At 40.4% G+C, this 25,524-nt stretch overlaps 1 protein-coding gene across 1 annotated transcript in view; it reads right to left on the bottom strand.

The window, feature by feature from the left end:
• Window positions 1-582: 582 nt before the first annotated feature.
• The window catches only part of CCDC68 (coiled-coil domain containing 68), a 56,531-nt gene continuing 31,589 nt past the window's right edge, over window positions 583-25,524 (bottom strand). The window contains exons 8-12 of the mRNA XM_025886707.2: window positions 22,075-22,157; window positions 14,950-15,055; window positions 13,576-13,659; window positions 4,047-4,123; window positions 583-1,547 (exon numbers count right to left, since the gene is read on the bottom strand). Of these exons, the coding sequence (XP_025742492.1) occupies window positions 1,490-1,547; window positions 4,047-4,123; window positions 13,576-13,659; window positions 14,950-15,055; window positions 22,075-22,157 (408 nt within the window). The 3' untranslated portion in view covers window positions 583-1,489. The remainder of the gene's footprint in view (window positions 1,548-4,046; window positions 4,124-13,575; window positions 13,660-14,949; window positions 15,056-22,074; window positions 22,158-25,524) is intronic.

The following is a 25,524-nucleotide window of genomic DNA, read 5'->3' as shown; positions in this document are numbered from 1 at the left end:
TAGAATTGTTCCTGGTATAGGAACTGTGCCATAGATGTTATTTGATAACTACATTTGAAAAACTAGCAAGCAATAAAAACGTGAAGCATGAAATGCACACATACAATTACGCAACATTTCAAGGATTACAGTACTTTTTAAAAAATATTTTACTTATTTGAGAGAGAGGGAGAGACAGTATGAGCAGTGGGGAGGAGGCAGAGGACAGAGGAAGAAGCAGACTCCCCGCTGAGCGGGGAGCCTGATGCGGGACTCAATCCCAGGACCCTGAGATCATGACCCAAGCCAAAAGCAGTTGCTTAACCGACTGAGCCACCCAGGTGCCCCAAGGATTACAGTACTTTGATGAATTTATAAATACATTACTTATCTCATTTGTATGTATTTTTAAATATTTCATAGATAACACTGCTATTTCACATTCCACATTGAAAGGTTTCCAGCATCTTTCCTGAAAAAATGTTTACAGTCCTACACCTGAGAGGACCATCAAAAGGCTTACAAGTAATTCAGCCTTCCTTGGGGCTAAGGCTGCCCATTATTCCTTTAGTTGAAGTGTGTTCTCTTCTGGAGGGTCAACATGTTTGCATTTCTGCAAATCAGAGTCTGGTTTTCCTCACAGCAATCCCAGACTCCACCTGTGATGAATGCCCATATCAAAATGTAAATACACTCTCACCAAAGCACTGGACATTTAATTCCAATTCATGAAGTCAGAGTCTTCCTGGCTGCAGACAGCATGTTTATGAAGGTGTGAGCTGATAGCATTGTGTTTCTATTCTCTCCAAAGATCGTCGCAGATAATATAATGAATCTAAGAAAATTAGTCACGAAGCCAGAGAGAGCCACAAGCTCCATTTCTTTGTGCTTATTTGTGGGTTGTCTCTAGCAACCAATTTTCAATCCCAACTGAAGAATAATGGGTTCCTCAGGTGTGGTGAGACGCCATGATTCTCAGCTTTGGAGGGTTATGTGGGTTGGGGAATTAGCTAAACAGAACCTACTCCTTCTCCCGCCCATAATACAGTAACTCTCCCATGAACACTGGGTCAGGAGGTGAATTTATAAATTCATGTTAGATATTTTTTTTATTATCCAAAGTGAACTTTAAAATATATCATTTACACATACACTCTTCCATTTATATACATAAAAACCACTATCAAAAAGTCACTGTCAACAACCTTAAACCACTCCCTTCAGCAAAAATCTGCAAGAAAGATTCAGATCTTTAAATTTAAAGCAAAACTCATTTTCCATTGAAAGCCCCTGGTCTCTTCACCCATTTCATTAAGTTCTGAAGAAAGAGTTCCTTCCCTTGAATATATATTCGTTTGATTTTCTGGAATGTCGTCTTCCTGCAAAGCTGTTGATGTATACATTGAATGCTGGCATCGAGCCATTTCAACATGCAAGTTTAGGCTGTGTTTCAAGGAATAAATAAGACCCACGTAGCAATCTTTCTCATTCAGATCTTCAGCCAGTCAGCTCATTTCCGGAGCCTAATCAACATCAAATAGGGCGTAGTGTCGACAGTCTTCAATTCACTGTAGAAAAGACCATACCATTATTGAAATTGAGCACATTAAATTTTCGTAACGTAAGTGCTGTATCACCATGATTACCATCTCCACCACCGCTCTACTACCCAGTTTGCACTAACTGCTTTAACCTAAGAGATGCGGTGGTTAATTGGTTGACTCTAATTTCCCATGAGACATACTAGAATCACATGTGGAAGCGTCAAACTTATGTCAGTTCAACTAGTTGTAGTAGGACAAGAGTGAGGAAGAGTGAGGGGAGGGGAGAGAGAGAGCCTGTGTCTGCCATTCCACAGAGTGAAGACGTGCACTGGAGTGACTTGGAGACAGGAAGCAAATCAGCCCTTCTGCTAGGACACTGTAGTTCTGTGGGCTTCTCAGTCTGAACTTCTCTCCTCAATGTGTGATTCTAGTATTTAAAATATACATGTATGGGGCGCCTGGGTGGCTCAGTTGGTTAAGCGACTGCCTTCGGCTCAGGTCATGATCCCGGAGTCCCGGGATCGAGTCCCTCATCGGGCTCCCTGCTCGGCGGGGAGTCTGCTTCTCCCTCTGACCCTCTTCCCTCTCGTGCTCTCTCTCATTCTCTCAAATAAATAAATAAAATCTTAAAAAAAATAAAATATACATGTATGTATATGTAAGTGTACACACACACACACACACAGGCTTCTATGTGTGTTCTGTTGTTGTTGTCTAAGAACATGACCCCGAATCTCCAGCAAACACTTCTTCCGGTGTTCAAGAAATATCTCTATGTTCTAATGCTCAAGGGAAACACCTTGCTTTGTAGTACTTAGAGATATAGAGCTACATTTTATGGGTGATTAAAGAAATTTGCCTGGATTAATCTTTAAATGTACATGATTATTTTCCCCTTTACCAGCTACTTTTCTAATCCAGTCTCTCCCTTGAGTTATAATTCCATTGCCTATGGGTGAACCCAGACTTCCCTAATCATACTACTGCTTACATTCTCAAAGCAGCCAATTGGCCATATTTTATCTTACAAAGATGAGATCTACCAAGTCATAGGAAGAAAAAACTATCTTTAAAACTAAAAGACCTGAACAATTACTTTACTACAGCTAAAGAATTGGCGGTAGAAGTCATTCTCTCCAGCACCTTCCCTCTGCACGGGCTAGAGTTTCCGCATTCCACACTGGAGTAGTTACAATCTAGAGACAACCAGACTCTCCCTCCTCTACTCCACTCTGGCTGCACTCCCTACAGGATCAAAACAGCTGAGGAGGGCCACTATGCCCTACCACCCCAAGGGGACTGGTATCTGGTAAGGGAACAACAAAGCAATCCCCTTCCTTTCCCTTGGGAAGTCATGCTTGCCCTTCTATTCTGGACTCTTCCATTTCTTCCCCCACTTAAGTGACTACTCTCACTGCTTCTGAATCGTGGGTATTCACTTCCTCCTTTAATCTTTCTGGGGCTTAGTTTCTTTTCTTTATTGGAAGCTGCAGGGCCAGTGGCCAAAAAGTTGATAACTTAGCCTCTGGGAGCCCAAGGATTTTAGAAGCCTTGATTCAGAATGGCTTCATCTCGTCTCTAATTACATACATCGTTAGCAAAGTGAAGCAAGGCTGCAGGGAATTCTGAAGAGGAAGATGGATCTACCTGATTTCCTGAACTGAGGCTGATCACAGCAGGCCTGATTTTCTACCTCAGGCACTGTGCCGAGGTGAGTTGCAGAAAACAGGCTTTTGCCCTAGAGGGACTAGACTGGGAAATTCAAAAGCTGCTAGAACAGGAAGTTTTTAATCACTTTTTAAATGATTCATGTAATTACAGACTATGTTTTCTTTTAAGTGATAATTTCATAGAGTATTATGGAAATAAGATTTGAGCCCAGAGGTCTTTTTTTTTTTTTTTTACAACTTGTCATTTCAGATTCTGTCACCATTAGAAAGTGACTTTGATGGTTTCAACCATCATTTTGATTGCTGTCGTGGGCCATTGTCATTGCTTGATTCAGTCATTATTAGGTAGTTACTGAAGACACTTGCCCTTAGCAATGCAGGAAATAAAGTGAAATACAAGGAACTATTCCTGCCTTCTTGACATTGACAATCTACCTGGTTTGAGATACAGATGTGGACATTTAAATAAATACAAACAATTTATAATTAATACGCTCATCAATGCTATAGAACACAGGAGTAAATGGAGAAACAAGGACAACAGAGAAGAAATGATGTGTGCTGCTTGGAGAAAGTGTTGAAGCAAGACTAGGCTTATTTTATGGCACAAAGCAAGAAAAGATATCTAAATTTATTCACTCATTTATTCAGTAAGTATTTCTATGTTAGGCTCAATGATGAACAAATAACACAGGTCTTCTTCTCAAGAACTGGGAAACAGTAAACCAATGATTACTACATAAGTATTAATAGATTGGAATATTTCTCAAGTGGGATAAACGTCAACATTCATGAATGAATGTCCAACAGAAGCTGTGAAGGCAGATGGCGGTGGGGGGAAGGAAAACCTTACCTTGTAGAGACAGCCTTAGATACTGTTGTCCTAGGCGTTTCAGACCAAAGCGCCACCTTGGTTTTTAGTTCTTTATTCTAAAGTTGAAAAAAAATGTGCAGAGATTACATACGTAGCACATTTATTAACCACATGCTTAATGCTTCTGATCAACCCACCACCTACATCATTCCTTGGCAGTAAGCTCGTTGTTTCAGTCACTCTATTAGAACACAGAATGCAGCCAGTTGAGAGTCCCTATTATCTCTGAAATTACAGACACACCTGGAAAAGTGCATAGAAGTGGAGTAGTCTACGTGAGCTTCTGAAATTTAACAGCTGAACTATGTTCGATTTTACATAGACAGATGCAAAGTTCATAAAATAACTTCATTAAAGAACCTTGTTAAAGACACCCATGATATTGATTACAAGTTTGTCGTTCTTGTGCAATCTCTTGATTATAAACTCCATGAAAATAAGCACCATCAATTCTTTATAGTTCATGGCATTTTTAGCCTCAATTTTCTCACTGAAGCCTAAATTTCTTGTTCTCTATGCTAGTGGTAAATGATACACATCTTGCCTATCATGTATTAGTTGTTGGAAGAAACAAATCTCATATGATCATAATATTTTAAATCTGGGAGCACTCTCATAATTCTAGGAAATAATGCAATGGCTGATAATAAGGAAGGAAAGAGTTTAAGTTCTCAGGTACAAATCCTAGCCACTCAGTAGCTACGTGACCTCAGTTACTTAACCTCTCTGCACCCAATTTCCTCATCTGTATGCTAGAATCACAGTCTCTTCTTCACAGGTTCTGAAATGAGATATTAATATGTACTTAGCTCAGTGTTTGGCAAGGATTTTAAGACTTAAAGACAGTTGGTTATGATTTTCTGGTCCAGGTACCATTTTTATAGCTAAAGACTGAGATCCAAAGAGCTTAAGTGCCCAACATCTTGTTCATGGCAGAACTCAGGTTCAGAGTCGGGTCCTCCCAGTCCAGAGCCAATGCTTCCTCTACAGTGTGGCCACACCAAGCACAGATTTCACAGATCTGGAACATGAGACTTAAAACAGCAAAGCATCATGCCCAGGGTGGACTTGTCAGCGGGCCGCACTGGCAGGTCAGAGTTGTTTGAAGGATACACCAGAATAGCAGGGGCTGGGACTGGAAGGTAGCTGGGTGGGAGGCTGACAGGTGGAGCTTTGGCCTACAAAGGACAGTAACACACCAGCTCTGATCCCTAGTAGGAAACTAAGGCATTAAATAAAGAGTCATAAAATTGAAGTTTAAAACGTATTTCCTAAAAGTCCACCTGATGGTTTGAAGTAAGCCAACACCAAAGTGCATGGTTTGGGGAAACAGATGTTAGAATTTTGATGGAAGCAAGAGAGTTCATAATTATGAGTGCCTAGCAAATGTCAAGACCTTTGCCAGGTGCTTTCCATACATCTTTTCTTTGATGACTTTTACTCTTACGCATATTAAAGAAATAAGGCCGGCAAAGCTCAAATTGTTTGGGTAACTTGTTTCTGATCACCCATTCTGTATAAATGTGCAGGCTTTATGCAGGCCTGACTCCAAATCCTATGCTCTTTTCCCTGCAAGATGTTATTTTTCTGTAACCATAGGAATTAGCCCAGCCTCCTTATATTACAAATAAGTAAATGGCGAGCCCCAGGAGGACATAGAGAGTCAACGATTTCTAAAGGGACTTCAGATCTGATAAACATGAAACAGACAAAAGGAAACTGTCAGGTAATTAATCCACAATTAATCTACTGCAACCATCCATCCATCCATCCAGTCAGTCAGTCTCTGCCATGTCTATGGCACCAAGCCGGGAGCAGAGTAAATGTGAAGAAGCACAGGAAAACATGGATCTCTCTCTCCAGCACACAGGATGCATGTATAGTGGGGGTGATAAAACAAACACGTGAACATTAAAAAATATAAATAAATAAAGGCGGTTCAGGAGATGCCATAGGCAGTAGGTAATTAGTTACTACATAAAAAGTATAACAGAAATCAGTGTGACTAGAATAATTTTGTAACATTTTCATACACAAGGAGATTTCACCTGGACCTCGAAAACAAAGTGAAATGGCATAGGTGGAAACGAAGGGGGGAAAAGACTAAGGCGACAGTCCTTAGGGCGCCTGGGTGGCTCAGTGGGTTAAGCGACTGCCTTCGGCTCAGGTCATGATCCTGGAGTCCCGGGATCGAGTCCCACATCGGGCTCCCTGCTCAGCGGGGAGTCTGCTTCTCCCTCTGACCCTCTTTCCCCTCGTGCTCTCTGTCTCTCATTCTCTCTCTCTCAAATAAATAAATAAAATCTTAAAAAAAAAACACAACAGTCCTTAAAGTGTGATCTCGGGATGTCAGCAATATCAGCATCACCCGGGAATCTTCTAGAACTACAGATCCTCAGTCTACAGCGAGACCTACTGAGAAACACAGGGTGGCCAAGGGATGTGTTTTAAGAAGCTCACCAGATGATTCTGACAACTCACATTTGAGAACCACTGGACTAAAGTGCTGGTTTTATATTGGAATTACCTGGGAAGATTAAAGCTTCTTCTTTTTTTTTTTTTAAAGATTTTATTTATTTATTTGTCAGAGAGAGAGAGAGTGTGCACAAGCAGGGGGAGCAGTAGAGGGAGATGTTGAAGCAGGTTCCCCGCTGAGCAAGGAGCCCAATGCAGGACTTGCTCTCAGGACCCTGGGATCATGACCTAAGCCGAAGGCAGACGCTTAACAGACTGAGCCACCCAGGCGTCCCTATCTGGGGAGATTTAAAATCTACTCATGTTAGAGCCTCACCCCAGAGATTCTATTTAACTTGGTTGTAGTCTGGGTTCAAGAGTTTTCAAGACTCATGGGGCGCCTGGGCGGCTCAGTCTGTTAAGCATCTGACTCTTGGTTTCAGCACAGATCATCAACACCGGGTTGTGGGACTGAGCCCTGCTTCTGGCTCCATGCTCAGCTGAGAATCTGCTTGAGACCTCTGCCCTCCTCCACTTTCTCTAAGATAAAATAAATAAAATCTCTAAAAAAAAAAGTTTTCAAGACTCCACAGGTGATTCTAATGTGCCACTAAGATGAAGAAATACCCAGTCATTAAGCGTCTGCCTTCGGCTCGGGTCATGATCCCGGGGGTCCTGGGATGGAGCCCCGCATCGGGCTCCCTGCTCAGCGGGAAGCCTGCTTCTCCCTCTCCCACTCCCCCTGCTTGTGTTCCCTCTCTCACTGTGTCTCTCTCTGTCAAATAAATAAATAAAAATCTTAAAAAAAAAAAAAGAAGAAGAAGAAGAACTACCGGAGTAGGGAAACCAGAGACAAGATGTGGATTTTGCCCCTTCTTATCCTTCAGCATCTATGCTGCATAATAACTTAAAAAATGGAGCAAAAATCTTCACACACAGTGATCTTTTTGCTGTGATGTTTCAAGAGTCAAGCACTTAAGTCTCACACAGGAAATGTACTTCACATTTGATAAATTGATAATAAAGATGTTCCTTGTGTAATGGAGATAAAGCTAATATGCACTCCAAACAAGTGTAGGCACATATCACAGGCCAAGTATGTTCCTGAGAAAAACCCGTCTCTATACAATACTCTACAAGTTAGGAAGCGATATGAATCATAACATCCTGATGACAACAAATACGGGAATAAAAATAATCCAGGCTGGACAATTGCGTAAAGGCTATTGGGAGTTTTTCCAAAACAAACTCCTAGTTTCTCAAGTTGCTGAGTATCAAACAATACAAAAGCATAAGAGTTATCATGTTAGACTGTCTTTATGTTCATTTATCTCAATGTCCATGCTGATTTATTTCAGCTGCTAGATTTAGGTATTTATTTTTGATTCATTTTCATAGTTTTTCCTTTCATTAGAACAGCCATATCCATGAGTTTTATTACATCATTACTTTACAAAACTACAAATCACTGACCAGAATACGTCTGCCATTACGATGACTGTCCAAGGACAGTTTATTGACGCAGTTTTCCAAAAGAACCTACTTTTTGCATCCTTTCTATCAATACATTCTTGTTAAATTAAATTTTAGGGATCACGGTGAGTATATAAAACAAGATAATCTTCAATGTTTAGAAAATGGAGGAATTTCTGAAGACGTATTTCCATATCAGCCCATCATTGTGAGGAAGCTAGAAACGCATGAGATGTGAGAGGAATGTCAGAGATGAAAATGAAGGTGATAAAGATATGGCAAAAATAGAAAGAACAGTAAACAATTTTGGTAGAGTTAAGCAGAAATCTTCCATTGATATCTTTAAAAGTTTTAAAAACTTTAAGGTTGTTCTTGTCGTTGTTGCTGTTTTAAAGGATAGAGTTATATGAGTGAATATGTCTCCCTTCTGGAGAGGGGGAAAAAAAACCCTGCTAGGATAGAAAGAGAGCCACAGAAAAAAAGGATTTGTTACTATGCCTCAAAACACTGTAATATAGTAACTGTGAAAATGACTAAAATCAATGTAAATGGTCAGGCAAATTTAATAACTCTTCATTTCTAAATACATATTGTATGCACACACATGTATTTCACACACACACACACATATGCACATGCACATACACACTTACTCCCCCCAACACACCCTTATTTAATCACTCCAATGAACAGATTTTGTGGTGGTGATGGGAGGACGGGAGCCTGTGCTTCCAAGACAATAAGACTCAAATGAGTGATTTTGAACAAGTTTCTTAACTTCTCTGGATCTCAGTTTAATCACTTACAAAATGTAATAGATAATTTTCTCCAAGAGTAATCTTGAAGACTAAATAAAATGAAGCATGTAGAATGCCTAAAAAGAGATGAATGTTTTTGGTATGGATGATGCTGTCTGTGTGGTTTAGAAGCACATTTAAATGGGTTGTTCAAGTTTGGGTGACCATTTATCATAAATGGAATCAATTCACCCTGTGATTTAATGGATTCCAAAATAGGCAGTGGTCTTATATTTGCAGTGCAAGATAGTATATCCCTGCATAAATCACCCCAGTTTAAGAACTTCATAATAAAGCACTGATTAGGACCAGACTAGAAACAGGCTAACCATGGCTCAAACACTCACCAAATTCAAGTACCTGGTAAAATATCACAGGTTCAAAGATGCGCTTCCTGACTCCCATCACTCTATAACTATCCATTGTCACATTCTACACTTTTCAGAGTACTTGTCCCTCCCTTATTAAATTGTTTATTTACTTGTTTATGTGTTTATTATCTGTATCTTCAATTAATAAGCTAGAGGAGATCGGGGACAGTCTGTTCTGTGCACTACCCACATACCCAGCATTGGAAACATTTCCCAGTACGTCATAAACACACAAAACTATTTGATGAATCAATTAAATTGATGAAGCTTGGACTTTTTTTAAAGCTGAAATGGTCATTGTAAAACTCCTTGCTGTGAAGGAAAAGATTTATTTACCGAAGATAAGAAATTTTGAGAATATAAAGATATTCGTCAGATACTGCTATAGTTTGAAGACTCTTTTATGAAAGAACACATTAAAAAATAGAGGCTTGAATCGAGCTACGTACAGAGAATCTGAGATAGTATTGAGTGGTGTTTGCACATCACTGCACAGAGTCTACAATTAACCAAGAAGTTCCCACGAAGGGAACAAATCTGTTGCTTTCTCACATATAACACTGAGTAGCTAATCAGCAATTATTTGCTGCATTTGGAAATACAGAAACAGAGTACAGTGGAAACAAATACATTGTTCCGGTCTAACTATTAGACCACAAGGCCAATTGGATAATGTACTGTACCTGAGCAATCTGAGTTAACTTGCCAGCCTGTTTAGGATGGTAACATTTATTTTGGGGATGATATAAATAAACAGACACAACTAAAGGACATAAACCTGGATTAAAAGCAGCAGTACCATTGATACCTGGATCCTGTGATGATAGCTGGCACTTAATTATGTCTGGCTAGAACACAATGAAGTGAAAGCTCAGAGACGGATCAACAATATCTCCAATTAAAACGTGTGACCAATGTGCAATGCGTAAAGCAGTAGGGCATTGGAGCCCAAATAGGCAGATACACCACTGGAAGAGATTTCCAACATAAAAACTCAGTCTAGGATAATAGGCACTTCAAATTCATGAAGAAAGGCCAGACTTCTCAATAAAGTGAGACAACTACAATGTTAGATCCCTACCTCACACCAAGCTTCCTGAATTACACATAAACTTGGATTTAAATGGGATTCCCAGTCCAAAAAGGGAACCTGAGCACATGTGTTTATCATCTCTCCCTTCTTAGATTTTATTAAAATAATAACAAAGGAGGGGCGCCTGGGTGGCTCAGTTGGTTAAGCGACTGCCTTCGGCTCAGGTCATGATCCTGGAGTCCCTGGATCAAGTCCCGCATCAGGCTCCCTGCTCAGCGAGGAGCCTGCTTCTCCCTCTAACCCTCCCCCCTCTCATGTACTCTCTCTTGCTCTCTCAAATAAATAAATCTTTAAAAAAACAATAATAACAAGGGATTTCTAACTATTAAAATCCCTAGTAATGGAGAGGAAAAAATAAGACTATGAGCAGATCAGAAATATCAGGACTGAAGGACTGAAAGTGAGCAAAAACTTGACTTCTAGAGCAGAGGCAGCTGCAGATGAGGCTGTTGTTGCTAAGAGAGATGACTGATCCAGCAGAACCCTGGGAGTCAGAGAGCACATTATCAAAAACCTGAAAAATGGATATACTTTGAGTTACCAATTCCACTTTTAAAAATTTATCTTAAGGAAGGAAGTAAATATACAAGTGATCAGTGATGTTTGTATAAATATGTTGAATTCAGTGCTGTTACAAAAGCAATACCAAAAAACAATCTAATGTCCAATAACAAGGACTCAGTTAATTAAATTATTGTATATCAATACAGTGGCTATTTTAAAAGATAACGTAAATGTAATCTGATTGGTAAGCAAAGACTTCTTGTTATACTGTTACATAGAGAAAAAAAACCTCTTTGGCATGGTCTATGACCCAGCCCCTTCCTACCTTTCCAATATCATCCCATACTATTCCATCTAACTCTTCGATTAGAAGCACTCACAATGGCTCCCTGTCCCTCTTCCTGACAAGCCCTACCACCCAATTTTTCACTAGGCTCAGATTAAAATTCATTTTCTTAGAGAATTTCTTCCCACCCACCAAGCTAAGTCCTCCATCTAGGTATTATCTGTCAGAACATCTTGTTCTTTCCTTGCAGAATGCTTCCATAATACTGCTAGTTACATGTTCATTTATGTGTCTGTCTCCCTCTCTAGACAGTCAATTCCAGAGTGCGGGGCTCATGTCCCTTTTGTCCAATACCGATTTCCCAAACTTAGCCACTTCCCCAACTTAGTCAGTTTCCAAACTTGTACACCACAGTAGCCACTCAATAAGTACTTAGAGGATTAACAACAAGATTGATAATGTGAACAAATGAATGAAGCTTAAAAATACAATGAAACGGGCATAATATTATGCCATGTAATACATACACACAGGTATGGAACAGGCACATCGAGTCCCACAGAAATACAGATGGACACAACTGTGCAGAGTGATTACCCACGGATGGCAAGTCTGCGTGATGTTCTTATTATAAGTACTTATCCGTATTTCCTAACTGGTATGGAATGAATGAATATATATTACTTACATAAAAATAATATAAGAAAAATATTTTATCAAGTAACATTTGCCAAAAAAAAGCCACTAAGTACAAAAAGAAGTGAGGAAATCCCTGTAGGGACATTTTTTTGGGAGGAAGAGGCTCTAATGCGGTCTGAATCCCATCATCTGAACCCCTCAATGTAAACTGAGCAGCCATTACTGGGCACTTGAGTGGACACGAGTTTTGAGCCAATTATTCCCCCATCCCTGCATTTTTCAGCTGCACAGAGCTGCAAGCATGGTCTTTCTCAAATAGCCATGTGTAGCCAAAAGAAGGTGAAAATCTAAGGAAAGTCTGAGGCTCAAAGGGGTCACCCTCCAGAAGAGAGAGAGAACAGCGGTCCTCTGGGAAGGGAGAATTGGCACACCACGGCTCTGGTTACAAAATTTAAGATGTAGAACTATTTACCACCTCTTTATGTTAGGATGACTTGTTCCTCGGTCTGGGGAGAACTGAGGGAACAGGTGGTGAGAGAAAAGGTGGGGCAGTGCGCTGGGGGCGTGGTCTATCCTGGGGACGAGAAAAGTCCCCAAGGATGATGAGGTGTCTGGTGGCAGTCAGAGCATCTCTGATTCCCCAGGACAGGACAGTGTGGTAGGGGGACAAGCAGGAGGTCGAAATACTACAGAATGAAGGAGAAAAGGTGACTAGGCCCAGGCAGTCAGTGAAGAGCCTCTGAGAGAGGCAGAGGCGGCAGCACTGAGCACCAGCTAGAGCCCAGGGGTAGGCAGGGTGGCGTCGTCAGGTGCTCCAGCCCCAGTGGGCTTTGCTGCATTTCCTGGGAGGCAGGGCGCTGCCAAGCCGCGGCCTGCAGCTGAAAGCCTATAAAGGGCTTCCCTAGTGTAGAGGGGAAGGAGTGGGCAGGAAGAAAAGCACGCCTTATCACACTAAGTTATAAAGTGTTATGTTATATCTCAAAACACTGAAAAATAAAACTACAAGAGGCTTCTTTTTTTTTTTTTTTTTTTTTTTCCTTTTATCCCAGTTTTATTGAGAAACAATTGATATACATTACTGTGTACGTTTAAGGTGTACAGCAGGACGGTTTGATTTATATACATTGTGAAATGATTATCGCAAAGGTTCAGCTAACATCCATCATCTCAAATAGATACAATAAAAAGAAAAGAAAGAAGAGAAAAAAAATTTCTTCCCCTCATAACGAGAACTCTTGGGATTTACCCTCTTAACAACTTCCCTGTATATCATAGGGCATTAGCTACAAGAGGCTTCTTGACGTGGATGAGCCCTGAGGCAAATCGTGCAAGCGACGATGGGTGTGAGTGAGGAAAGAGGAGGAAACAGGACATCTCAGGGCGGGAAGGAGACAAAGACGTAAGACAGCAAACCCAGCCATCGGGCCAGAGCTGAATTCACCCAAGATGGTCTTGAGCGAACTTCTAATTCAAGTCCACATGGACAGATGTGTCCCCCCAGTAGAGCACGCATTCTGGAAAATTTGGATGAACTTTTAACAGTTATTTCATAATATTTAATACTAATAATTTAATATTATAAAATAACGTTTAATACTTCAATAATTATTAGGAGTACCTCTCCCACAAATCTATAATTTCTTATGCATAGAAGATGCACATGCACACACATTCACAAAAAGACACTCATATACCCACACAGACACATGCATGTACACCCACACATACTCAGGCACAATCACACACAGACACACACGCCCACCCATATACAGACTCACTGTGTCATTCATACACAGGTTCACAGATACACCAAGTGCACGCGCGCGCGCACACACACACACACACACACACTCACATTTACACTGAACTATACAACAGACTCCCTCCTTACCTGGGCTTCAAGTATGTTAACTTTTTCTTTCAGATTTTCAATTCTTTTATCTTGTTCTTTTAAATTATTTTTTAATCCTTCCATCTAAGAATTAGGAAACACAATTGGAAAAATCTTGTCAGACAACAGGGAAGTTACTTAAGTCAGACACTGCACAGGTTTCTGTGGTCCACTGACATCCATCAAATAAAAAAATTAAATCCCAAAGCATTAGCGGATTCAGTAGGTTATAGAAAAGAGCAGGGCAAATTGGCACCTGGAGATGAGAGCGTGTGGGCAGTCCTATTAAACATTGTAATCTTTGGAAAACCTGTTTAAACCAAACCCCGTGGGCATGCCTCCTGTGGAGAGCAGCTTTGGCCATCCTTCTGTGTTTCCGACACACAGTGCTTTCATACTGCCGATGCAGAGGCCTGGCCATCACACAAGGCCACCGCCCAGAATGGGGAAGCTCCCCAGGGCAGATATCTGGTCAACCCGCAGCATAATGAGGTGAGCCGGCTTTGCTTGGGAAGAAAAGCATCTGCCAAAAAGCAGTGTGCAACTGGGGAGGTGGGGTGATGACCAGAACAGAGTGGGAAGAGAGGAAACCCAAAGGTTCTAAGGCAGGTTCTGCCACTACCAGCCCTGTCACTTAACTACTGCGAGCCTCTGTTTTCTCATCTGTCAAAGGAGAACGTGGGCTGCCCCCCTACATCCTTCCTGGCTCCCAAGTGCCATGACTCAATTCTCTGGCCTTTTGGTGAGGTCCTAGCCAAATGGTACATCTGAAAGGACTCTTTTTGGAAACAAATATTAGGTAGTAAAAAATGAGTGAAGGTCTGATTTTAGGTCGAAAGCACAGCCCCTGAACCAGATCCACAGAATTCTTGAAGTAAATCGTATGAGTTCACAATCCACCATCCATCTGTCTGCCACCAGCCTTTCTTTCACCTGCCAGGATGTTCCCAGAAAAGAATGGCCAGGCGACACCCCCGTCCCCACACACCCTACTAAGTAAATTTACTGTTTGTGACGTTATAAAAACAGATCCTTGCTTCCTCAAAAAGGGCTGAATCTTGTAATCTCCAAAATCTTCTAAAGAACAGTGTACATTATCTGGCCCGGAACACTTAAAAAAAAAACAACAACAACACTGAAACCTAAAGAGCAGTTAAACACAATTTCCCAAATATCTTCATTGAGAAGACTACAGGGGTTGGCATACAGACCGAAGAAGGCATTGAAAACAGAGTCGCGTTACATGGGAAGAAAAAGGAAATGTCAGCGGGGAGAAAAATCTCACTGCTTGTAAAGTCCAGGCAAGCTGCCTGTATTCAGTCTTCTTACTGTAAGCATACCATCTACCAGAGAAACACACGTGGTTAATCTGACCTCGTGGATGACACTGCGCAGGTTCTGATGTTGGGAATGAATCACAAACTGTAGATGAGAGATCTGCTCCTGGAGAAGGGAAATCTCCGCCTGAAGATTGTGGCAACTGGAAATGCAAAAGGAAAAAGATAAAGATGTGCTGAAGCATCGTGCAGCCATTTTTTACAGCTAGGCTGCCAGGTTCTCCTCACACATGACCCTATTACTGGGCATCGTGCGGGAAGGACGCAGGGGGCCCCATATGCCACGCAAGACATGGAAGATCAACAGCCACAGAGCAGCCTCCGATTGGCTCAGACAGGAACTTGAATGAGTATATCCATTCATGTCAAAAGCTCCCTCCTGGCCATCTGTGACTTCCCTCTCCAGGAGGGGGTTGAGTCAAACTGCACTGAGCTCGACGAAGTACTCACAGAACTAAACAGTCTTGCCTAGGAACACCCACACACCAAGCACTCATCAGAATGCCCAGATAACCACATGGGGGGCCAGGAATGGAGATTTTTACATATAATGGGAAACCAATTTCCAATGATACAGAGGTGGTTGTATGTTGTGGATTGCCTGTGTTTGTCTTTTTATTATTATTATTATTATTATTACTATTATTATTTTGTCTTCCTGCTTTGGGTAATTCTACTACCTGTAAATAGGGCATTCAAAAAAAGGAAATTTAATTCCAGCTAATAGTTTGAGTCCCCATCAACCTTTGTGAAAAAAGATAGATGAAGGTTGAATTTAGATTATTCATACTTCCCCAATACTCCATTTAGGTAACTGGAATTGATTATACAGCTTTTGACTTGCCAAGATTTTCTTCTTGCCAATATTATTGGAGTTTTGAGGCAGCGTGCACTGTGGCAATCTCACCAAACTTGGGGGCATTGTGACTGGATTCACACAAGCTTTCTCAGCTTCTGTGTAACAGACAGACTAACTCCTACTCGTATTACTTTACAAGAATATACTGTGGACTTAAGGAGGTAAGTGAATATGCTTTTGGAAAGTAAGCTTTTTGCACAGCAATGTATTAGTATTTCTTTGGCTATTAAGGTTTTATAATTAGTAGCCAACATCCAAAGCAATTGCAATTCTGATTTTATAGCCTCTACAAATATTACAAAGGTCGTGGACACTCATGTGACATTACAGACCATGTTCTCATTTGAAAAAAAAAAAAGAGAGTCTCATTTTGTTTCACATCATGTACTGAAACATTGCTTCTCAAACTTAATATGCATTGGAGGATCTTATGAAATCATGAGGGATCTTGTTAAAATGCACATCCGATCCAGGAGGCTGGGATAGGGCTTGAAATTCTGCATTTCCAATAGGCTCCAGGTTGTAACCAGTGAGTATGCTTACCCACGCTTTGAATAGCCCAGCACTGAACCACTGAGGTTGGCTCAATAACATATGTAATATTCTCTCTCAAAGTCAAGTAATTTGCAGGCAACTTGCAATATTTAAGACAGTCTTTTAATTTTTTCCCTCTTTAGGTTTTGCATGAGAGAGCTTTAAAAACTGTTTTATGTAGAAAAAAATTAATTTCTATGAAATCATAGAAATTCTTGCATAAGTACAAATATTGCATAGTGACAGCCATTCCTATTTATTTATCCTATGGAATTAAATAATTCATACTATAAAAATACTGTGCAATTACACAAAATATTATGTAAAATGTAGTTCATTATTGTTCATAGCATAAAAATTAGAACACTCTAAATGTTCATTAATAGAAGACTAATTAAATTGATTACACTATATCTGTGCCACTTTTATTGTACGTATACATATATATCACAGGGATAGACCAACAGACTTGATGTGTATCAAAGATGATTTGGCAGAATGTTATAAAAAGGATGCTCCTTTCAACAAGCGGTACTGAGACAACTCTATATCCATACTAAAAAAATAAAATGAACATCCTAAACTCATAAGAAAAATAAATTCCACGTAGACTGTAAATAAAGCTGGGGACCCAAAAGACTTTCAGAAGATAATACAGAAGAACATCTTCGTGAATGTGCAATAGACGAAGATTCTAAACAGAACTCAAAACAGTATTGACCACAAAGGGAAAGACTGAGAATTTTGACTAGACAAAAATAAAAAACTTGGGAGTCATCAAACAAGAGGGAACGGGATCGCCTCAGAACCTCAGAAACTCAAGTGATTAATAAAGGCATCGTACCCAGAATATATAAAGAGACATCTACCAATCAATATGACAGATACCCCAGCAGAAAAATTAGAAAGGGACTAGAGATACTGCACACACACAAAATGCGTTGAGGACATATGGATCAAAACAGCAGAGAAGGCGAACAGAAGTCCAGCCCACAGCCGGTGGGGCTAAGATCCAAGACTGCTCCAGTGAGGAGCGAAAGAGGAGAGAAGTAGGGAGGGAGCGGTCAGACTCAGGATTTCCCTGGGAAATAAGGAGAAATAACTCAGGATGCCTTAACAGAGGCAGGCTGGCTTTGAATATTCATTAACTGTTCATAAGCCCATAAGAAAATTAAACATTTAAAAAAAATTTATAAAAATATTAAAGATGAGTATTCATAATGTCTTGTTGTGTACTATGATGACCCAGAACTCAGAGCAGAGGGAAAAAAGGGTGGCTTTAGGAAGATGGGGTGGGGTAGATGTTACACTCCTCAAAATACAAAGCTCAGGAAATTACCCCACGTATTCTGTGATGGTTATTACCATACAAGTCACTGTAGATGAACAGAAATCTGAAATAGGTCTCAAGATGGAAGAAAATAATTTCTAGAGGCACTCTTGAAAACACAGGGCTTTCAGACTTATCTGCATTAGTACACTAGAACGGGGGTTAACAGAAGTGGCAGAAATTCTCTCTTAGGATTGTTCAATAAATATGAAACTAATCACCCATTAAAGGTCTTTAAATGTGAGACTACACTGAAATAAGCTGCCACCTGAGCTCCCTTTAGTCTCTGCTCTTTCTGTTAGAGCAACTCAGTCTTAATAAAGAGGTCCTAAAGCAAAACCAGCAGGAAGAAAACATATTACAAAGGCCAGGCCTAGAAAAAGACACCGAGCCCTTCTAACAGATGTCTGATTCATGCTCTGCCTCCCAATCCCTCAATATAAATATAAAGTGAATGCTGAAATTAAAATAGAATTGAAAATCTTATACTCCGGGAAGATGTAGATGTGTTTTTCCTACCCTTCCCGTTGAGTACAACCAAAAACCTAGAGATTGTATGTAGACAAACACAAGAAGGCTCTGAAAGGTGAAGAGAAGGCAGACCAGCTCAGGACTTGGAACCTAAGGCATAACACAATGGTGAGCTCCCTGGGCTTTCTTTTTGCCTCATATATCCCAGACTTGGAGCTGAAAAGGTCTGTAGTCTGGAAATGCCAAGGAGAGCAAACAAGAAAAGCCCCATCAACAAGAGAGGAAAATCTTGGTCCTATTCTTTTGAGGAAGGGAACTGAGGATCTTCTCTCCATGTGGCACTGAGGGAGAGTGAACAGAGCACCATTTCTGATATTCTTCCTCTTAGATTCTTTAACGTTCAAGAGAGAGAAAGTCTATCCCATCTTTAACTTGCAGAAATGTGAAAACAAATGGCTTAGCCTTTAGTAATATGGGATGATTGTAGCCTAAGTACTTGGCAAGAAGCATACCCTCAATCACTCTGATGACCAAGGTCTGCCAAACACTTAGTCAAAGGAAATTGAATTAAGAGAGGATTGTCTCTCTATCCATTCATCAGGATACTTTAAAATCTATCTTTGGGTTAACTTACACCATCAGAGGGCAGCATTATTCAACCATGCCATACCTTACCCTCTGCTCCTCACTGTTACAATGGCTTTGATTTCATAGTTTTCTGGCATCATTCTATCCTTTTTTGAAGGATTTTTCTGAGGTAGAGCTCCTGTATTTCTCCAAAGGATAACTCTAAAATGGACCTTTGTGTTTGTGATGTCCCAGGGCAGAGGGACAAGTTGGGAAACTGCGATCTGCTCATAGACACCCAGGGGAATTAGGAAACCAGTCCGAGGGAAAGCCTCCAGAGGTCTCCAGAAATGAGAGAAGGTCAAATCTCCTCTATAGCAGAATGAGCACCGACTGTTGTGAGAATTCTAGAGTCCAAACTCCCAGCTCTTACAACTTCTGAGAGGCTGTATAATCGCTTCACCAATTAGAAGCTCAGTTTCCTCCCTGAAAAGTCAATGAAAGGATTAAATTAAATAAGGTACCTGGAGTTACTCTATAAACAGCAAAGCACAATACATGTGTTGGCTAGTAGTGATGCTATTAGAAATATGGAGTCAACCTTGTTTTTCATGAGATGCTTCTGCCAAATCTCTTAACTCCCGTTAAAAGTAATTGTGGGGATTAGCATAATATAATTATATATTCATATCCATATGCAAAAAAACTGTCATTTTCTCCTGAATTATAGAATACTTAAAAGTCATCATTTTTAGAGATGCTTTTTAATATTAGAAATGCCAGGTTAGAACATATTGAATCTTTTCATCAAAATGGCAGAGAGTCCTGAAACAAATAATACATTATATGTTTAAAAAAAAAAAAAAGAAGATAGTAGGAAGGGAAAAATGAAGGGGGAGAAATCGGAGGGGGAGACGAACCATGAGAGACGATGGACTCTGAGAAACAAACTGAGGGTTCTAGAGGGGAGGGGGGTAGGGGGATGGGTTAGCCTGGTGATGAGTATTAAAGAGGGCATGTACTGAATGGAGCCTGGGTGTTATTTGCAAACAATGAATCATGGAACACTACATCAAAAACTAATGCTGTAACGTATGGTGATTAACATGACAAAATAAAATTTAAATAAATAAATAAATAAATAAACAGATTGTTTAAACTGAACTAAAGAGTTAATTAACTTAGGCTTATAGAGAGAAAAATCTATAAATAAATGTCATACAGATATAAAAAAAATGGCAGAAAGTCATGGCACCTGTCAAACCCACCATCCTGCCCAAGGGAAATGTAATCACCCAGAGCCCCCTGATTAGGGGGCTCTTTTGGCGGTAAGGGAAGGCCACCTGTAGGACTGGGAGTTGGTGCCTGCCAAAAGGCCAGTTGTTAGATGACAATGTAGGAGTTTGGTGAACATGAACAATCTGCCCAATACAGGAAGTAAGTATTAGGCCCACAGACTCTTTCCTCTGCAATTTGAAAGGAAAATGAAGAATATAAGCCAGCTGGAGAAAACCACTGAAAAAAGTTAATAAATCACACAGGAAAAACAAAGAACAAGAAAGAGTGAAACTGTATGAATACACATAACTGAATAGGAGCAACAAAATAATCTGGTTTTTGAGAACACATTAGATGCTAAAGGGTGGTCTTCCTATCTTCCCACGAGATGCATCTTCTTTATGGCCATATCTAATCAGTCTTCCCCTACCAGAAATCCTCTTATTTGTGGTAGCTTTACCAAGTCTCTATTGCTTTAACCTAAAGAGTCTGACTCCTACTGATTTCATTTTCTTGTCACTTAGCAGAGTGAATACCTCTACACACAGACAAATAATAAGTAAGATAAATATTTGTGATGCCTACAATCTATGAAAATTGCATAAGCCTGGATGTTCAAACACCTTTCTAGAAACACAAAACATCCATTTCCCTCAAGACATTTCTAAATCCTCCCTAAGAGCTTTCTGAGAATTCCCTATAACAACTGCTTATATATAATAGAACAGAAAGAACAGTTCAGTTTGGTTTTTAAAATGGTTACCTTTTTGGCTCGAAGACTGACAAAAACCCTATTATCAATAAAAATCATTTTTAAAGGGAAAAAAATCAGACTCAGATTGTCTGGACTCTTGATGGAAAGCATAGTGTACCAGCCAGTAGTTCTGCTGTAGGCACAGGCTCTTTTTAAGAAAAGAAAAAAAAACCCAACATAACCCACAGATTTACTTAAGAGTTAAGTTATGAGTATATGCAAGTCATTCTGAAGACCTATGAATGTCTTCCACGGTACTTCTTCATTCCCGACAGAGATGAGCAGTGCTATCCTGCACTCTCTTAGAAAGCTCCCTACTGGGGCCACATGCTTGTTCACAAAGAAGAATATGGGTAAATTAATGCCTGTGGTATTCCAGTGTGTGCTGAATATGTAAGTGCAATTGCTAGGGTCAGACCAGGTCTGGACTTTGGCGTATGTGGTTCAGTACATGACTATGAGCCAGACGGAAGGCAGAAGCTTTGGAGAGATGAGAAGAGAAAGAGAGATAATTGGAAAGGAACGAGAAACAGAAAAAAAAAAAAAAATCAAAGACCAAGAGAGAGGGATGTTTGAGTATATATTACTGGATAAATGAGAGTAAGAATTTGTACATTCTGAGGAGCATCAAAGTGCTTTATATGCTAAGAAGCAATAGTTCCAGGTGGATAAAAGAAGACCTCAAAATAGGCTTGACTTGGAGCATTATATCAGAACCTATAATGACAGTGGCAGGTTTAGAATTAGAAGAGAAGGGAAGGGAAGGGGGACAAAAGTGAGGAATTTTTATATGTTATCAGTTGTCACATGATGTTCCAGAGAATTTTTCTAAAAGCAGCGAAGTAATGCAGCAGTTGGGTGATAACCGTGATCCCCGCCAGCCCTGTACTCAGGGCTGTCAACAGCTTGTGAATTATGAGTATTCCTAAGTAAGTCCAAAGAACTAAGGATGCACTGAGCAGTTCCTTCATTCTCTACAAAGCTGGGGAGCACCACAAAAGGATCTTACAGTTCCACTTGTGGGCTAGCCAATTTGATGCATGTTATAGCAGAGACCCTTTAACAAAATCAGAAGCCTCAGGGGGAATGAAGCATCCTCTTTAGCACCCAGGGTCAACAGGGAAGGCACAGGCTCATTCATTCTTCAGGAGGATTAACCCTGCCCCAGTTGCCCAGTACCTCCAGGGAACTCTCCCCAGTGGGAGGGAGGGGAGGCACGTGGCTGTTAATATTAAGTAATGTCCCTTTGTCCTGCCCCTTCAGCCTTCCTGTCTCCTGGGAGGGTGCTAGCCTTCTGTCCATTGGCCAGTGGACCATCGGAGAGGAAAGGTATCAGGAACTGCTTTAGTAAGGAGGGAGATCTGCAAACCTTTCAGCATATGTAGCATTGGATTTGAGTTGCAGCAGCTTGTTTTCCAAAGACAGTTTTTTTTCTAGCAGTGTTTTCTTTTCCTAGAAGAAAATAAAATACAATTTTATTTATTTCTGTGCATGTGTGCATGTGTTTGCTAAGTCACTCTTGCAAACTGTTTGCAAAAGACACTTCTTATAATATTAGAAAATATGTGTTAAGCTAAAGAGCTCATTTCAGACGGCCACTGTTACAACCACCCCAATGAGACCTGGCCAGGCATCCTCCTGTGTGGTTTCCAAGTAGCTCAGGGACAGGTCAAGACCCGTTGTCTTCACTCCCTTCACTTGCCTGCAGAGCTTTTGCTCCTCCTCCAGCCACCTACTGAAGTATACCGTGCTCAGTCAAACTCCTGCCTCTCTCCATCCCACCCTGAATACAAACTGGCAGCTCATCTCTCTAGGCATTGGCTCTCCTCCATCCCACCTGCTTCTCCTACATTAGACCAAGTCGCTGGTATCCAAGGACACTACTGACCTTATACCCTACCTGCTCACATGGCATCTGTCAGAAAGTAGAAAAGTAGTAAATGCCTTTTTAGTGAAGGATCAAGGCCACAGGCAATAAAGTCACTTCCTAGTTAGAATATAAGAGAAATTTTGACATGGAGAAAGAAAATATAAAGAAATACCTGAATGTCATTATTAAATTCTTCCCATTCAAAAAAAAAAAAAACAAGTCCATGAAAAACCAAGGTGGGATGATTGTGGGTTTTTTTTCTTTTAATATTTGATGGTAAGAGATGTTTTGACACTGTTTACAGGGCTGTTTAAAACCATTCCAGGGCGCCTGGGTGGCTCAGTTGGTTAAGCGACTGCCTTCGGCTCAGGTCATGATCCTGGAGTCTCAGGATCGAGTCCCGCATCGGGCTCCCTGCTCAGCGGGGAGTCTGCTTCTTGCTCTGACCCTCCCCTACCACGCTCGTGCTCGCCTGCTCTCAAATAAATAAATAAATAAATAAATAAATAAATAAATAAATCTAAAAAAAAAAAAACCATTCCTGCTGCAGTACTCATATGGGTAAAATACAAAATGCAGTGGGAATCTCTTTGGACATGGACTGACCTAGTTTTGAAACTGTGACTGTAACATGTTTGTTGAGAAAAACTAGCCAAAACTTGGAAAACAAAACCATATATGATTTTAATGTCATATTGGGTCATTGTTGAATAACCAATTCTCATGGAGAGTTTCTCTGTGTTTGACTTTATTGTTTATGATTTGATTAGAGCCCTGACTCTGTGAAGTTGAATGTTCATGTGTAGATTTCTGCCTGGTAGAAAAGATAATCCCTCAGGTTATGGTTTGATGGTCTTCAAAAAAATTAACCAGCTTTGTATCTAATCTAGTAATCCGATCCTATATTCCTTTTTTCAAAATGCCTATAAATACCCAGTTTCTGAAAAGCTTCTATTTAAACCAGCTTTACCATCTTACTGCTTCCCTTATTAATGAATGAGTTGAGTAAAATATCAGACATGTATTCATTCTGTATTTGTTTAAGTCATGACTTTCTGAACATCCCTAAAATGGGGATAATACTACCTATATTGAAACGTTGGGATGGCTGGAGATATTATATGTGAAAGGCCCACATGCTTCTTTCGTACATTTTAGGACCTTGATTTATAATAATTTGAAGGCGCCAAACACTCCCTATCTTAGGCGCTATTATTTTTTAAGTTTATATTAATTTTTCCAATTTTTTCCTGTAGCATTCTTGTCACATATAGGAATTTCCCTTGTGTTCCCTAGCTGTGTTTAACTTATTTTGGAGGGATCACAGGTATGCCTTGTAAGCTTATTCTGATACTTGGATCATCAAAGAAACACAACCCTGATAATATATTTTGACTTTGTAGGGAGGAAAATGGTGTTTAACATTCTTCTTAATGGGCTTACTCTCCATTAATGGATCTTCATAACCAGGGTTCAAGCAAACTGGACAACTGGACAAGTAAACATTCTGCCCTGGCCAAGGTTCCAGCATGAAGCCTGGGCTCTTAATGCTTCCTCTCGGACAACACGGAAAATCACACCGTACTGTCCAGCCCTTTTTCTCAGGGACAGTGTCTTGTGGAAGAGGGAAGGAGTTCACAGCACCACCCAGTGGGCAATGCACTCTTCCCAAAACTGCTGCACTCGGGAGCTCAAGAGCTCCCTCGCCCTACTGATCAAAGTGGAGAAGACACCAATTTAAATGATTGCCACTGTTAACATCTAAATGATTTAGGAACCAACTATATCATTTTTATCCGACACCAGAGAAGATCGGGGCATAATGGAAAGCATTTTGAACTGGTAACTGGAGGACAGTGGAATCATTCCTTGTTCCCACTGCCCTCATTTATAAAATGGTGAATGAGGAACTAGACGGTCTCAAAAGCACCTCTGAGCTCTAAAATTCTAATAGAGCTAAATCAACGACAGCGGAAAACAAATATGATGCAACAGAACTGCACTGCTAGCAAAAGGAACATATGCTGTATTAAAATGCACTTATTGGGCGTTTTTTCTGGCTTATCACTGTGTTTACGGAATTCATTCTCACTGCATTCCTGATTAAAGTGGGACAGATGGTGAAGGTTTTAAGTAATGTGTTCATTACCAGACCTCATACCACTAATGGCCATTTACTGGAGCAGTGGCTTGTTCAAGTGAGTAGAAAACGAATCCTTCTCTAGGGGCCACCGACTACCAGGGCAATATTTATCAGCCTCTGCGTGGGCATTCATTTTTAATTTTCATTTCCTTTCTCAACGCATGTCTTTCTCCTACTAACACAAAAATCTAGCGTTCCCCCTCCTCTCCTTCTGATACACACCCCGCCACCTGAGGAACCCTTCATCACAGCCTTAGAAGTATTCTCGGTATTACTTTAAAACAAGAAGATGTAGTTTAATTTATTTGCTTGTTTGTTTTACAGATACAACATCCCTTTAAACTAAATATGTTTCTAAAAAACTCCTGCACAGTGCCCTTCCATCCATCCCCACCTACTTCCACCTTCCTGAGATTTCAGTAGGCTCTACTCTAGGAAATTACTGAACTAGAATATTCAGGAAGGGGTCTGCATGGCCATGAACCATGGGCATCCTGTCCACTTACTTTGTCACAGAGCACCTAGAGACAGTCCACCATTATGGGTCAATATCAAAATAAATGCAAAAAAACCCCAAAAGCAATAAAACAACAAAAAAAGATAAATGCTAGGCTATCACTTCTCAAAAATGTCTGCCAGTATGTAAGCCAGTCAAATTTATTCTGGGGTACATTCCCCTACCTTCAAATATGGGTGTTTGCCTCCCTAGGAGAATGAATGAAGAGAGGTATGGGAAGTTCCTCGAGTCCCCACAGAACCCAGATACCCTACATTGCAGTCTCCACAAAGAGACTATACCTGGTTCA

This window comes from Callorhinus ursinus, unplaced genomic scaffold, assembly GCF_003265705.2.
Source record: "Callorhinus ursinus isolate GAN/ISIS: 27379988/994484 unplaced genomic scaffold, GSC_fseal_2.0 scaffold11, whole genome shotgun sequence".
Classification (NCBI taxonomy): domain Eukaryota; kingdom Metazoa; phylum Chordata; class Mammalia; order Carnivora; family Otariidae; genus Callorhinus; species Callorhinus ursinus.
This window is presented reverse-complemented; position numbering and strand designations above follow the sequence as displayed.